The sequence below is a fragment of the Olea europaea genome, chromosome 13, assembly GCF_002742605.1.
Source record: "Olea europaea var. sylvestris chromosome 13, O_europaea_v1, whole genome shotgun sequence".
NCBI classification, from domain to species: Eukaryota; Viridiplantae; Streptophyta; class Magnoliopsida; order Lamiales; family Oleaceae; genus Olea; species Olea europaea.
In genome coordinates, this window is record NC_036249.1 from 4034466 (window position 1) to 4051561 (window position 17096).

The following is a 17096-nucleotide window of genomic DNA, read 5'->3' on the forward strand; positions in this document are numbered from 1 at the left end:
AGGGTGCAACTGTCTATGTATATGGGATGCACCACACGAAATAGACACACAAAAATATACGTGCATTGCTCACAGTGATAGTAGAGGCAGAAATAAAAAAGAAGGAAAGAAGGGAACGCGATTCTTGTTTTATCTTTCAAAAATTAAAGCAGTTTAACAAGGTAGGATATAAGGTACAGTATTTTTTTTTGTCCCGTTTAATTATTTTTTTCACATGTTGACGAATTTTATACTCATGAAAGTTAAAGTTATGATATCAATACTATGATATGAATGATATGGCCATTCCGGTACAATGAAATGAAATGAAATGTTATGATGTGAGCTCTTACCGAATTTTAAAGTTATGTGACGGTATGACATTCTAACACATGTTTTAAAATTATTATTTGGGATCGCACCATTAAAATGTTATATCCTACTGAGTATTCCCATGTACTCACCATTTTCCCTACACCTCACAGGTTAGATCGGGTCGTGACGGAGCGTGGTGGTTCGATGGCGTAGTGGTGCCTTGTTTTCGCTGGATAAAGATTTAAGTATCACGTAATTTTTATTTATTTCAAGTATTACAATAGACATTTAGTTACAAATAAATTTTCGTACATGCTTAATTGCAGATGAATATATGTAATCTGCATTTTAAATAAATTTTGAATTAAAGGTTTTTTTTTACCAATTTAGTCGTTAGAAAGTAACTGGACATGTATTACTATTTAGTTTATGTCAAAGATGATGTTAAATTACTTATATTCTGACTTTCGAGGGCATGCACTACACGCTGAAGGAAGCGAAAAATATTGCATGTGAATCATTTAATTTCTAGTGATATGTTATGCCTTGTGTCTCTATACGATGGAAGAGAAAATGGAAATAAATTACATTGAATACTGCATAGGTATAAGTTCATATATAAATAAAATATTGCATGCTATGTTTGTACTTTTCTATGATTTTCCCCAAATTGATGGAAACCTAGGGTCAAGACAATGATGTCCCTGCCACTCCACACCTTCAATTGTCTCCCTTGGGTGTCCTATACGTCAATTTTGGAGATTTTAAAGACGGGTGATTGTTTGATAGTTCCATGCATACTTAATTAATGAAATTCATTATAATGGTATTAAATTAGGGAAGTTTAATGCCATGTTCTACTCACTGAAGGAAAAGAAAATGAACTATTATGTTTATTTCCTTATCTTAACAAAGGTACAGAATTTGTTTAATAATATTTGCGCATATTTAAATTGTTTGATTTTTCTTTAAGTGTTATTTTACATTAGTGGCACAAAAATTTTATTTTAATTATGTAGAATAAGATGCATTGATTAAGATTTCTTTAGAAAATTGACAAGGGAAATGAGTCACTGGAAATGTAAGTTGATTTTAGAAGAATTTCTCATCAATTCGTTACGTATGAAAATTTGATAGAAATTGATAATTGTTCCTTTTATCAATTAATTTGTGCATGGTAGTTTTCATGTACTGCATGGTTTTTGTAGAGAAATTTAGTGCTAAAGTTGAATTATGTACATTCTAGATATTGCATGATAATTATACTTTAATTAAAGGATAATACTAACATAAATCCATGTATAAAAAAATATATATATTTTTTGGTAGAGATTCAAAACCTTTTTAAAAAAAATAATAAATAAAATTGGGTCGTTACAAGATGAGAGTGAGAGAACCATCACTTTGTTGTTTGGATACGTATATAAAGTTAAGAATTAGCGTGGTGGAGCCAAAAGAAGACAACTCTATTTTTTTCTATTTATTGTTTTTTTTTCACTTGTCTAATGCATAGAAGAAAAAAAGTATCATTATGCGACATTTTAGACATCATTTATTACATGTCTATTCAATCCTTCAGCACATAATACAAGGAAAAATTGTACAAACAACTAGATATGAGAGGAAACTTGCATATCTGGACTTCTTGTTAATAAAACGAATTTGTGGAGATTCTTGTTGAGCATAAAACGAGTGGAAGGAAATAAGAAAAAGTTCCTTAACGCCCTTGTGGAATAGATACCGTCAACCCATTGTTGGAGAACAAACCCAGCTGATTAGAGGATGAGCGCTTTCTCATTACAAAAGCTGGTTGATTTGGAACTGGAAGAACTGCAATTTCTCCACTAAGCATGAAAACTACATTCGACATGGTGGGGCGATTACTGGGGTCTTCTTCTACACACAACAGCCCAACATTTATGCACTTGATAATTTCAGATTTCTCACAAGATTCAAGTAGTATTGGGTCGACTATATCCAATGCCTTGTTTTCACTCCACAATCTCCATACCTGAGCAAATAGTTTAAAAATATTTTTGACTGTGAATTGGCTAAAATGTTACATATAAATGGAGGAATTTAGCTACTTACATAACCCAGGAGATTCAAGTCTTCTGTAGATTGGTAAAATCCCTTGTTTCTCTTTCCAGTGACTATCTCGAGCACAACAACTCCAAAACTAAATACATCTGATTTTATTGAAAATAGTCCATCTGATGCATACTCCGGAGACATATAACCATTGGACCAAGATACTACAAGTTAGGATGTACATAGATATATGACACAATATGATCTTGGGTATATTAGGTGTCTGTATACAGATTACATAATAGAAATTCATTTTTGTTTGTTATTGCACTTGGCACATAGGAGCCAAGAACTGACTGACCAAAAAGTGGAGTTCGTACGGATAAGATCTTTTAATTGCCACTTACTAGGTTCCTATAACTTTGTTGGTGCTTGCTTCTATTCCTTTTCCCTCAACAATTCTTGCCAAACCGAAGTCTGAAATTTTGGGGTTTATCTCTTCGTCTAACAGAATATTGCTTGTTTTCAAATCTCTATGAATGATCCTCGACCTTGAATCTTGATGAAGATAAAGAACCCCTCTTGCTATCCCCAAGATGATGTCAAACCGCTTCTTCCCATCCAATAACATGCATAGCTTTTTATCTAGCATTTGTGAAAAAATTATTATCGATTGAAATTAAATGAAAATAGCAATATATAGAACACATCATTTTCCATGAACTAACCAAATATGAAGGCATCCAAACTTTTGTTCGCCATGTATTCATAGAGTAAGATCTTTTCAGTCTCCTTCATGCAGTAGCCCAAAAGGCGAACGAGGTTTCGGTGTTGAAGCTTTGCAATCAATACAATTTCATTTTGAAATTCGTTAATGCCTTGTAAAGAACAGCTCGACAACCTTTTCACTGCAATTTCTTGTCCTCCATGAAATATTCCCTACAAGAGTTGTGGACTAGAATCAATATATAAGGAAGCACAACTTTGTTCTAGCAAACAATTATGGATAAAACAATAGTTAAACCTTGTAAACAGGACCAAATCCCCCGCGTCCAAGTTTATGTACATCTGAGAAGTTCTCGGTTGCAGCTATTATACTTTCCCAACTGCAGAAAGGAACACCAATACCACTCTCGCTATCTCCCCCTAACTTAGCCGAGGAATTTTTAGTTGCAATTTTCAAGTCATCCTTGTACCGAAATGCTACCAATGATCCCTCAACTTCTTTTATAGTTCTAGATATATGCTTGCGACTTATGTATATCATGACAATGGCCAATAGAACCATAACAGCAGCAACAGAACCCACAACAGCCCCTATTACACGCCCTTTACTTTTTTTGGTGCTCGATGACTCAGATGCAGAGGCAGAAAGTCTAATGTAGATCATTCTTTTATTGCCATCATTTTCTGCGGGTTGTTGTAAATCCATTAGTTCCCGATTCCAAGCCAAGCATGCATTGTCTTTGTAAGGGTAAGCTGTACAAGAGCAATTACTCAAGCAGATAGATTCACACTCTCCAGCACTCCCTGCCATCACTCTTTGTGAATTTGCAGGTAACCTAACAAGATTATTTACCAGAAACTTGTCTTTTCTGTCATTTGAACAGTTCAAAAAGATCTTTCTCACACATCCATCTGAATAATCCTTCAAATTCCAATCATTCTTCGACCTTTGCTTAAATCCGGGTAAACAATTACAGAAGTGTAATGAATTCTGATTGCAGCTACCAAATGCCCCACAATAAGCATACACATCACATTGCTGCCTAGGTTGAAACCAAAAAAAAAATCCCACTCCTTCGTATTCCATGATGTCAGCTTAATTTGCCCAGAAACATCCATCACGTATCGAGATTTAATGGAAGGATTATAAAAAGAATATGTGTATTAACTCTCATTAACGTTGTCAACATAACTATGATTATACTTATTGTTCAGCCTCATCTCAGGGATTAAACTGAAAAAGAGCCCATTCCAAGCTCCACTGGTCCAGTACCATTCAGTCCTATTCCATCTTATAATAACCTGACGCCCATTTGGATCTAATTCAAAAGAGAAAAGCCCTGGTGCAGGATCCTCAGAGTTTTTCCAAGAAGTGAGAACTTTCTTTGTTCTTGTACGTTTATCATAGGCAAGGCTGCTACCAGGTAACAACGTATCTGTTGGATTATCAAAACTTTGCCAAAATCCTTCACTTGTCCTAGGTTCTGACCCATCTCTCAAAACTAAATTTCTATTATCACCTAGAGTTGCCTCTAAAGAATTTGAGCTTGTCAAGTTTACATTTGTGGACCAAATTGAAACCTGGGACTCATCCATAAGCATCAAATTCCCATCTAAAATCTTAAATTCTGCAGAATTCATGTCTGAAATGGGGGTCTCCCTATTTGCTACCCAAACTATGGTTATTGGAGTAACATTTTTGTACCAAATTCCAATATAATAACTGGAAGAAGTACCTGGTGTGAAGAATCCTAGTTCAAAGATGTTACCAAATGAGACAATTGTCTGGCTTCCGGAGAGAGACTGATTTGCTGTAACGCTGTCAGCTCCTTGAGAATGATCGACGTTTATAGAGAAACATAGGAAAAACAACACAGAGAGAATAAACCAACTACCCAAACTATGGTTATTGGAGTAACATTTTTGTACCAAATTCCAATATAATAACTGGAAGAAGTACCTGGTGTGAAGAATCCTAGTTCAAAGATGTTACCAAATGAGACAATTGTCTGGCTTCCGGAGAGAGACTGATTTGCTGTAACGCTGTCAGCTCCTTGAGAATGATCGACGTTTATAGAGAAACATAGGAAAAACAACACAGAGAGAATAAACCAACAAGTATTCTTCGGGATCATAGCTGCAGAAGATGAGAGAGAGAGACAAGAAGTGTTTTTTGTCAATCGCATGCTATTTACTAAAGAAAGGCCATTCACTTATACTTTTCCTATTCTACTAGTCAAATGATGCTAGCCTGCTTTTTACACCGTGAAGGTTCCTGGGGGGTAGAAAGATTTAATGCGAGTTGGACTTCTGAATACATAGGCAGGCCAACGGACCGTGATATAGTCAACTTGCTCAAAGAATGTCAAATCATGTTGTGAATCAATACATTTTGAGCAAAATAGTATTCCATTAATCAATATCGCCACAACAAAGTGCTGTACGATCAACCCAATATTCAGTATGAAATGAAGCCAAAAGGCCCAAAACTACAAAGGAAGCTAGATAGTGGCTATGGAGGTAGTGGGGGGCCCCTGGCAGCCCATATTATTTTGGGAAGAGTTCACAAATCAAGTTTTAACCATGCCTAATTCAAAATTCAAGTTACAAGTTTCATTAATGCAAAAATCAGGTTTTAATTAATTAATTAAAAATATTTATTAAATAATGATAATAAAGTCACAGTTATACGATTAATGGTCACATATTCACAATTATAGATCACAGATTTATTTACTGGTCACGTATAATCAAATTAATTGATCATAGATTTTTTTGACGTCACAAATCAAAATTTTGATAGGTCATAGATAATTTCAACGTCACAGATCAAAAGTTTTATAGGTCACAAGTTATGTTTTAGTCACAATTTATCAAATTTTAAGGTCACGGATCAAATCATTGAGGTCACTGATTATCAAATTTTAATGTCGTAGACCAAATCGTTGGTCATATATGCCAAACACTCCACTGTTGATCCCAATTAACCACCAATACTTGATCACAGAGCAACCAAATATTTCGTCACAATCACTATTACACCCCACACCACCTGACCCCGCGACAACACCATCACGACCACCGCAAACAACAAACCACCCAAACACAACAAATGATTGCACCACACCACACAACACTATCGCACAACAAGAGATTCTAGCAAATATTCATACTATTATTTGATTTTGTATTAGTGAGCAATGTATTAAAATTGATACTAATCTAGGAAAAAAAGCGTTGGATTGCTCGCATTCTGGTAGTTGCAACCCTATCACTTGCTTCGAAAATGAGCAACTGCAATTTAGCGAATTCACTCTCCGATTTTCTAGTACACTGTATATTGAATGACGAGAATCTTGCGCAAGTTAAGAATGCCAATTTAATGCGTAATTTTTATTGAAATAGAGAGAAAAAGGTTTTAAATTCAATGCACATTCAACCCAACGAATGGAGGCTAGCCTTCGCTTTCAATAGCTCAAGTGCCTATGCCAGCGTCGCCTCATGCTGCCGCAAAGGCGCTGCTGCGATGTTGTTCAAATTGTTTGAACAACACCCCAAAACCATGGTTGCGGGGCTCACAAAACAAACGTTGGAGAGAAGACGGGTGCTGTGCCGGCACCGACGCATCTTCTTCGTCACCTTTGGAGTGGTTGAATGGGTCGTCAACATCGAGAGGAGAGAAGCTGACGTCGAGAGAAGAGAAGAAGGAGATGGAATCGGGTTTGAAATTTGGGAGAAACGATTAGGATTTTTAATTTAATTGGGGGAATTAATTAGATATAATACCTAATTTTTGCACAAAATAAACTTGCCTCTTGAACTTTGAATTTGAAACTTCAAGTACCTGGTTTTATGTAATTTTCCCTATTATTTTCTAAGCAAAGATTTTAGAATTATTGCTTAGATGTTAGCATTAGTCCAGCTCTAAATTAAATCTCAACCCAAGTCCAATGCTCAAGTATTCAAATTGTATTAAAGACACTACAATTATTCATTACTCTTTTCAAGACATTTATGAAATGTGAATATTTTATTGTCAAATTAGATATTCTATTTAGTGCATGTTTGACTAAAATTTACTTATAATTATTAAGTAAATTTTATTACTGATAATTTGTATTGATTAGATCTAAAAGCAAATTATTTATTCTAATAGTTAGAGACACTACTTTTTTCCTAAATTACATATGTTTTCATTCATTACTAATTCATATTTAAAAAAAAATACTTATTTTGACCATAAAGTAGATATTATGATCAAAATAAATAACTTACTATAAATTTGATATTGACAATAAAAAGAATATTTGTTAAAACTTTCAGTTGTTTGGAAAGATGGGTTCTCAAAGTTACTAGAAGAGTACTCATTATGTAATTTTTTAAATGTTCGTTGGTGGATATGTATTTTTGCTTAATTCTATCGTGATTCGGTTAGTTTATATTTTTTAAGGTAAGCGTTGATTTTCTATTTGGTGGAAAAAATACCAAAATTTAGTGGAATATCTTAATGTGAGACATCTAAACTTTTTTTATTTCATCAAATGTCACATACTTTTTATCGTGAATGTCACAAAAATAGCCTCCGAAACTCGATTTCTTGTAGCGTAAGTTCATTAAAAAAAATTTTAAATTTCAGCCATCCTAATATCATTTTCTGGCTCTGCCCATGGCTATGGTATTCCTCTCGATAGGAATATAGCAATATGTACCATCTCGAGCACCAATATCATCTAATACTAAGCTACATTCACCATGAAACCGTGTCTTACGGCGAATCAAGAATTTTTGTTAAAGATGGCTGAAACAAAAAAAAAAAAAATCAATTTGGTTAAATTTATATATAAATAGAGCACAAGGCAACAACAATTCAATAAATATTAACTATTATCAATAGTAATTCTCAAATATATGAAAAATTAGTGATGTGATTACCAACAAAGTACATAAGAATGGTGTAGTAGAGTAAAATTGAGGAGCATGAATCTAAAACTAACAAATCTCTTTCTCAAATAGCTCATAGCATTTGCAGTAAACTTGCAGAAATTTGAGTTGGCGAGAATACAAGTACTACACACTTAGTACAATAAAACTTACCTCTTCACCATTTCTTTTTCTCACAAAAAATAAGAATAATTTAATTTGAGTCAAATTCTAAAAGCGCACAATCTTGTTGCAGCTAGCACCAAATGTCTGGTGAAACAAAATAACAAACTATGCATGTCTTTAGGATTTTCACAGTGGAGGGATGGACAAGACTAGGGATCCATCAATATCCTATTCAATATCTCATGTAACCATTGTAAAATAAAGGTACAAGAAGAGTTCAGTAGTTGGAAGATTAAAATTTTTCAGAACAACATACTCTATTGTTTCTAGCAATGGCATTACATAACTGTTTGTTTTTATAAACACAGTTTATTTTATTCAATAACAATAGAATATTTGTATATGAATGGTTAGTTCTCTCTTACCAATACCCCAAAAATAAGTACATAAAAGAGATGTAATTCTTACTCAGCATAGTTCTACATACACCAGTTTCTAGAGGATATTAAGGAACTAATTGGTGCAAATTTTGGTTGAACATACAAACAAACAACACTAATGCAATAAAATAAGCAAATTCCTCATCTCCCTTGTGGATCAGACATTGTCAATTCATTGGAAACTGAATCTGGTCTATTAGAGGATGAGGAAGATGTGCTAAAAACACGTTTTCTCATTACAAAAGCTGGTTGTTTGGGAACTGGAACAACTATAGTTTTGCCACTAAGCATTAGGACTACATTTGACATAGTGGGGCGATCACTGGGATCTTCTTCCACACACAATAGCCCAACATTAATGCACTTTATAACTTCAGATTTCTCACAAGATTCAAGCAGTATTGGGTCCACCAAATTGAGTGCCTTGTTTTCACTCCACAATCTCCACACCTGTAGGAATAGCTTCAAAATAATATAGACAATGAATTGGCTAAAATGTTGTATATAAATGGAGGAATTTATCTACTTACATAACCCAAGAGATTCAAGTCTTCTGATGATTGGTAAAATCCCGTGTTTCTCTTTCCGACGACTATCTCGAGTACAACAACTCCGAAACTAAATACATCTGACTTTATAGAGAATAGTCCATCTGATGCATACTCCGGAGACATATAACCACTTGATCAAGGTAACTAGAAGTTAGTATATGTGTGTGTGTGTGTGAGTGTGTATGACACAATATCATGCGTATATCCGGTGTCTATATACATAATACATATGCATAGCTTAATAGAAATTCGTCAGTTTTAATATCATTGCACATGGCACAGAGGAGCAAAGAACTGAAGTGCTGATATAGGCCAAAATGTGAAGAGTGTATGTACAAGATCATTATAATCAGATAAGATATGAAATGTTTATTATTTTTTATTTTTTTTATTTTTTTGTGCTTTCAGTAGTCTTAGTGTAATTATATCATTTTAATTGGCACTTACTAAGTTCCTGTGACTTTATTGGTGCTTGCCTCTGTTCCTTTGCCCTCAACAATTCTTGCCAAACCGAAGTCTGAAATTTTGGGGTTCATCTCTTTGTCTAACAGAATGTTGCTTGTTTTCAAATCTCTATGAATTATCCTCAACCTTGAATCTTGATGAAGATAAAGAACCCCTCTTGCTATCCCCAAGATGATGCCAAACCGCTTCTTCCAGTCCAGTAACGTGCATAATTTTTTATCTAGTATTTGCAAAAAAAATAATAATAATAATAAATAAATTATTATTATCTGTTAAAATGAAAATTGCAAATATAAATCATATCATTTTTCATGAACTAACCAAATATAAAGGCATCCAAACTTTTGTTGGGCATGTATTCATAGAGTAAGATCTTTTCATTCTCCTTCATGCAGTAGCCCAAAAGGCGAACAAGGTTTCGGTGTTGAAGCTTTGCTATCAATACAATTTCGTTTTGAAATTCGTTAATGCCTTGCAAAGAACAGCTTGACAACCTTTTCACTGCAATTTCTTGCCCTCCCGGAAACATTCCCTGCAAGAGTAGTGAGCTAGAATCAACAGATAAGGAAGCACAAAAATTGTTGTAGCAAACAATTATGGAGAGAACAATAGTTAAACCTTGTAAACATGACCAAATCCCCCACGTCCAAGTTTGTGTATGTCTGAGAAGTTCTCGGTCGCAGCTATTATACTTTCCCAACTGCAGAATGGAACACCAACACCACTCTTGTCATCTCCCTCCAACTTATCTGAGGAATTTTTGGTTTTAATTTGCAATATGTCCTTGTTCCTATATGCTAACGATGATCCCTCAACTGCTTTCGTAGTCCCAGATTTATGCCAGTGATATATGTATATCACGACGGTGGCCAACAGAACCATAACAACAGCAACAGAACCCACAACAGAGCTGATTACGAGTACTTTACTTTTTTTATTTTTTGAAAACTGAGATGCAGAGCGGGAAAGTCTAATGTGGATCGTTCTTTCACTACCATTATATGCTGTGGGTCGTTGTAAATCCATTAGTTCCCCATTCCAAACCAGGCATGCATTGTATTCGTAAGAGTAAGCTGTACAAGAGCAATTACTCAAGCAGATAGATTCACACTCTCCAGCACTCCCTGCCATCACTCTTTGTGAATTTGAAGGTAACCTAACAAGGCTATTCGCCAGAAACTTGTCTTTTCTGTCATTTGTACAGTTCAAAATGATCTCTCTCACACAACCACCCGAATAATCCTTCAAATTCCAATCATTTTCTGACCTTTGCTTAAATCCGGGCAAACAATAACAGAAGTTCAAAGAATTCTGATTGCAGGTACCAAATGCCCCACAATAAGCATATACATCACATTGATGCCCAGGTTGAGACCAAAACAAAACCCACTTCTCCTGATACCACAATTTCAGCTTAATTTGCCCGGAAACATCCATCACATATCGAGATTTAATGGAACGATTATTAAGAGAATAAGTGTAGTAACTCTCATTAACGTTGTCAACATAATTATGATTATAATTATTGTACAGACTCATTTCGGGGACTGAACCGAAAAAACGCCCATTCCAACATCCACTAGTCCAGTACCATTTAGTCCTATTCCATCTTATAATACATTGACTCCCATTAGGATCTAATTCATTGGAGAAAAGCCCAGGTGCAGGATCCTCAGAATTTCTCCAAGAAGTGAGGACTTTCTCTGTTTTTGTATGTTTATTATAGGCAATCTTGCTACCGGGCAACAACGTATCTGTTGGATTATCAAAACTTTGCCAAAATCCTTCACTTGTCCTAGATTCTGACTCATCTCTCAATACTAAATTTCCATTATCACCTAGAGCTGCGACTACAGAATTTGAGGTTGTCATGTTTACATTTGTAGACCAAATTGAAACCTGGGACTTATCCATAAGCACCAAATTCCCATCTAAAATCTTAAGTTCTGCCGAGTTCATGTCTGAAATGGGTGTCTCCCTATTTGCTACCCAAACTATGGTCATTGGACTAATATTTTTGTACCAAATTCCTATATAATAACTGGAAGAAGTACCTGGTTTGAAGAATCCCAGTTCAAAAGTCCCACCAGAAGACACGATTGTTTGTTCTCCAGAGAGTGATTTGTTTGCTCTGATGCTGTCACCTCCTAGGGAAAGATTGATGTTAATATAGAAACATAGGAAAAACAACATGGAGAAAATGAAACAACGAGTGTTCTTTGGGATCATAGCTGCAGAAGATCTGCGTTTGGACAAGGAGAGAAAGAGAGTATGAAACAAGAAGTGTTTGTTTTTTTCAAGCGCATGCTATTTACGAGAAGGAAAGTAGTTAACTAATACTTTAAAGCTTCTACTAGTCAAATGATTTTTAATCCATGAAGGTGTGGGGTGGAGAGAGTTATGTCAAGTTGGACTTAGGGATATATTGGTAGACCAAATTGAATTGGGGTTGTTGAGTCAACTTGCTTTGAGAATGACAAATTAGGCTGTGAATCAATACATTTTGAGCAAATATATATTCCATTACTCAATGGACCACAAGAATGTGAGCAGTGTTGGTCATATGATTTTTAGGGCCTAGAGCGAATTTCATAAATTAGCCCCCAAAGTTGTTGAACGAATTTCTTAAATTAGCCCCCAAAGTTGTTGAACGTTACAATTAATTTACAAACCAAAAAAATAAACAAAATAAAAATTAATTATGCAAGTCGTTCAAAGGAAGTAACAACCCTTCTCATTTTCTTGAGCTTGGAACCGACTACATTTAACGTAGGTAAAGTTAAAATTGTACAAAAATAAAATATTTCATGTACAATTTAAAAAAAAATAATGTAAAAAATTATGAAATTAAATCAATAAACTAAAACTTACAATATTAAGATCCTATGCTTGTATATATTGCAACTTTTAGACTATTATACTGTTAACTTGATCTAAAACACGCAATTCTCCACGTTCTTAGTCCTTTAAGCATGCTAGAGTTGAGCCACGATCATCCAAGCCGACGAGCTCTTTTGTCACCATTAAGTTTAATACTGAAAAAGACAAATAACATTGAAAGAAAAAAAAATTACAAGAAAGAGGAAAAGACAACAGATTGAGATATGGATATGGCTGGACTAGACAATGCTACCTCTATTTGCCTCGAATTCTAGTAAAAGTGGTATGTTAACAAATCTCTCTCTTGAATAGCTCATAGCATTTGCTAAAAACTTATAAAACTTTGAGTTGGCGAAAAGAGAATACAAGTAGTTCACACTTGTTACCAGAAAGTTTTCCTTTTTACGTTTCTTTTTCTCACAGCAAAATAAGAATAATTTAATTTGAGTCAAATTCTAACAGCATGCAATCTTGTCTCACTTGGCCAACCTTCAACCAAATGTTGGTGAAACAAGGTAACGTACTACGTATGTCTACAGGATTTTCACCGAGGTGGCGTGGACAAACTGGCAATTTTTCAATATCCTATTCAACATTTGATGTAACCATTGTGGATAAATGTACAGTTAGAGTTCAGTAGTTGGAAAGAGGTGTACAAGAGATAGTTACCAAAACAAATAGTTTGTTTGAACCATTTAGAACCATTTTGCCAAAAAGGAAATTATTTGCACAAGATTACATAAATACCTGATGCAGGAGGATCCGAGTCAAGTGATGCTGATTTGTCAGATTGCACGATGATGATGCTGAGATACCATGAGATGGCGGATCGGCGCAAAGATGGAAAGTAAATCACCATTATTTCCTTAATTGGGAGATTTTGACGCGTCTTTGGTAATTTGGCCATAACTTTGGCTATGGTTATCGGAATCGCTATTATGACCCCAATTCGGAAAGCTCTCTTCGGCGCGCACGTCGTGGCCACCCAGCTTTGCTCGGTGGACATCAATTTCAAGCCCAAAATCCACTGTTTTCCTTTCCAAAATTCAATTTTAAGTTATTTTTTACTATTTATGGTAATATTTAGTTTCCTTTTTTCTATATGTTAGAGAACTCGAATTAAGCCAAATTTTTGGCAACTTACTTCTTTTACTTAATATTTTATTTTGGTATAATTTCGGGATTTTGCCATTTTTGGTAATTTTCCCATAATTTCGTATTTCGCAGCTATTTAACCCGGCTTGTGGGTTAGTTTTCGGCATTCGGCATTATTAATAATATTGAGTTGAATTCAGAGTATTTTCTCTGTTTTTTGGGCGTTTTCTATCGTTCTTTTCTTGCGAATCATCTGCTACAACAAGCTAATAGGATAATCATTATCCTACCCGGCGTCAATACCTTTATAAACATTTCACATAAAATTTGGATCAAATTTAGCGTAATTTCATGTACAGTTCTTAGTAGGGAAAAATTGTCCAAAGAGCAACCGATTGTCTTTGCTCAATTCGGTCATAGATGCTACAATACGAAACCCAGACGAAGGTCCTAAGTATTCTATTCCAATCAACTATAGATAATTGAAGGTAAAGCAAAATAGGATATTGCTAATTTGATTCATACAGAATCCTAATTACAGCATTAAAAGGACAAAAAGGTCAAGAAACCAAATCATAAAGAAGTCATAACTAAAAGCATATATTCCACACTCAGAAACATAAAAGCACAGTGATTTATTAAATCCGCAAATGTGTTCTCAAAGAGCTCCCAGAGAACCGTCACTGCAGCTTCTGCCAATAGAGAAACTAGGTTTAGACCTCAGAAGCTTGCTGAAATCATTCAATTCACGTCGTTGAGTCGTTGTCTTTGTTCCAATTGGCGAAAGCCATCCATGCCTACTTTTGGATTGTTTTGGCAAAGGAACTACTTGACTTTTACAACCATGAGTTGATGAAGATGATGCCTTGTGAGAAGCAATCCCACGGGTTCCCTTCCATGTAGCCTTTACTTCGGCTTGGAGTCTGGGTCAATTTGATGTGCGCTGATTCCCAGTCGATTAGAACAATCGACTTTGTCTTTTAGTGTGCCAACTTTCATAGATTGCCTGTTGTAGAGGTGGAAGAAGACTTTGTAAGTATTTCTTTAACTGTTCGTCGCCTATCTTCCTCTTGGTTGGATTTCCTTCCGGGCTTATAGCTTTTAAAGAGTTGTAATGTGCCACAAGTTGACCAAGACATTTGGTTGTAGAAATTTTGTTGTAACGCTAGTCCTATATATTCAATTTCAAAAGGCAGTGAAGACCTTCGACCTCGCTGACCTTATTTCCAGCTAAGTACAATTCCTTCGGGGAGGAACAAGAATCGAGGCCTTTCCAAGCAAGAAACAAGTATATAGTAATCTACCAGAAATGAAAGTAATTTTTCGTCTAAATCATATGATGCAGTAGGGATATTGGGCAGACATCAGAAACTTGACTAGCACAGTCGAGCCCACGATATCCAAAGAAAAACATAAATTTTCTCCTCTAATTCACCACTTTCACAAAGAGAGAGAGAGAGAGAGAGAGAGAGAAATCTTTATTTCAAATATAACATTTGTTGCGTGTTGTCATACTTGGCCAACCTACCTAGACCAATGGCTCCCTCAAACCGAACCACGTGGCACTCCAGCCGAGGTGGCATAGCTTGCTGAGGTGGACTGTGGCCAAAGCCCTTCAAACCGAAGTCTACTACCCGAGGCTCCCTTTTACCGAGGCCTGTGAATGTACCCGAGGTCCACATGCTGAGGTCTATGACCCGAAGCCTTGATGCTAAAGCTGGTTGAAGATAGTTGAAGCCCTCAAGTGGAAGTATTGTATGAAATAGCCGAAACCCCAAAGCTAATGCAGGAGCCTCCGAACCATAAGGGAACATCCTCCATGGTCACTTCTCCCAAGAGATCGCCTACACAAAGATCTTATTCGAATGATTGATGGAACGTTTGTCATAAGCATAAAGGTCAAATCTTGTCACTAGTATGGAGGCTCTGCACAAGCAATAAATGCGCAGCAGGCTAGTAAGTCAAGCCCCCTGTCTAGGATAAGATGTCTAAATCAAAGAGATGAAGCCACGTGCCACCTCATCCAAGGGCTCCCATTTCGCATGTATCACTATAAATACTTCCCTTGTGTAACATCAAAAGACTAATACAAGAATCAATACAAAGAACTACACTTTATTCAACTTTCTCTCATTTACTTGCAATATACAAATCGAGTTTATACACATTTACATATACATTTACGAACACCGATTGGTAATTATTGTACAATCAGATCATGAACAACTCGCCGGATTCCTAACGTCATCGTTCCGCCTCGTTGGGCTACTCCCACGCCCTTTGAACCGCTCGTTTTAGACCGTCCACGTGTCTTAACGTGTTGGACATTCGCCCACGTGTGCTCGGGTGGGACCAACATCTGTTGACAACATTTTTTGGGGTCAACAGATTGGCGCCGTCTATGGGAAACCATATCATAACCACGAGCAACCTTGTGACAAAAGCTTACTGAAAGGACATTTGGGCAACCCCCCTTGAAAAATGATTTGTTCTTGGAAAAGAACAGGAGGAAGCCCCATTGTTTAGCGAAATCTGAAATCTGACAAAAGAAAATGAGCTCCAATGAAGATACTCCCTCCAGGAGGGTAGGAGAAAGCACGAATGTGCCTCCTCAGCCCGCTGTCCCAACAGCTCGGTAGAGACTCCACCACCACCAAAGAAGAGGTGGGATGCGTGCGACGACACAATTATCAAGAGAAATGGCTGCCATCGCGGCTAACATGAGGGATATTGCCAGCTAAAATTTGGCTATGAGGGAACTTATGGCCCAAATGCAGGGCTAGGGAGGCTTCCCCATCCCTCCATATGCCCCCCAAGGGCACTACCAGCAAGAGGATGAAGTTCAAAGTCATAGAGCTGCCTCGCCAGAGTATGGCCGAGGTGGAAGCCCATTTGAAAGGGAAGTGGAAGTTGATGTTTCCTCCAACTATGCTTCTGGCCGACCCACTGAGCTCCAAATGAGCCATGATAATTTTCCACCTCCTTATGAGCAAGATACGAGACATAGGAGGGCAGGAAGTATTTTTGACAAAATCAGCCCCGCTGAACCGAGACTCAGGCAACAGCAGGCTCAAGAACCTTGGACAAGACCACCTCTTCCACCTCTAATGCCCAAGCAGCCGGAGAGAAGGCATGAAAATGCCCCCCGTGTTGCTCCGCCCAGAAATAGGCAGCAGAAGAGGGAGGAAGAAGCTAGGGACCGCCCCGGAACCTCTCACCAACTGCCAGGGTATGAGGGTGATGAGTACGAATCTGATGAATAGCAAAGGTCCTGTGACTTTGACGATGATGATAAGAATCTACCATTCTCAAGGGAACTAAGGAATGCCCAGGTCCCAAACCACTATGTTATGCCAAAAATACCAAAGTATGACGGAAGAAGTGACCTGGAGAAGCATCTGAATGCTTATAAAACTCACATGAGCCTAACGGGCGCCACCCCAGCCATGAAGTGTAGAGCCTTCCATTTAACGCTTAGTGAAGCGGCTGAAATTTGGTATAGCAGATTGCCACCTGGGAGCATCAGAAGCTGGCCCGAGTTCAAGACAACATTCTTGAAGAGGTTCGC

At 36.6% G+C, this 17096-nt stretch overlaps 1 protein-coding gene across 3 annotated transcripts; it reads right to left on the reverse strand.

The window, feature by feature from the left end:
- Positions 1–1996: 1996 nt before the first annotated feature.
- Positions 1997–12006, reverse strand: LOC111407319 (G-type lectin S-receptor-like serine/threonine-protein kinase At4g03230). 3 transcript variants are annotated; one of them, XM_023036733.1, is made up of 5 exons: positions 10172–12006; positions 9875–10085; positions 9536–9773; positions 2386–2536; positions 1997–2305 (listed from the first exon to the last, which is right to left on the reverse strand). In XM_023036733.1, the coding sequence occupies exons 1-5, from the start codon at positions 11780–11782 to the stop codon at positions 2012–2014; spliced, it is 2505 nt and encodes an 834-aa protein (XP_022892501.1). In that variant the 5' UTR covers positions 11783–12006; the 3' UTR covers positions 1997–2011. The 3 variants fall into 3 exon arrangements, with proteins under 3 accessions (XP_022892501.1, XP_022892499.1, XP_022892500.1); XM_023036731.1 differs by lacking the exons at positions 1997–2305; positions 2386–2536 and adding exons at positions 8537–8999; positions 9068–9218 and having other exon boundaries at positions 10172–11998; XM_023036732.1 differs by lacking the exons at positions 1997–2305; positions 2386–2536 and adding exons at positions 8537–8987; positions 9068–9218 and having other exon boundaries at positions 10172–11996.
- Between the last annotated feature and the right edge of the window lie 5090 nt (positions 12007–17096).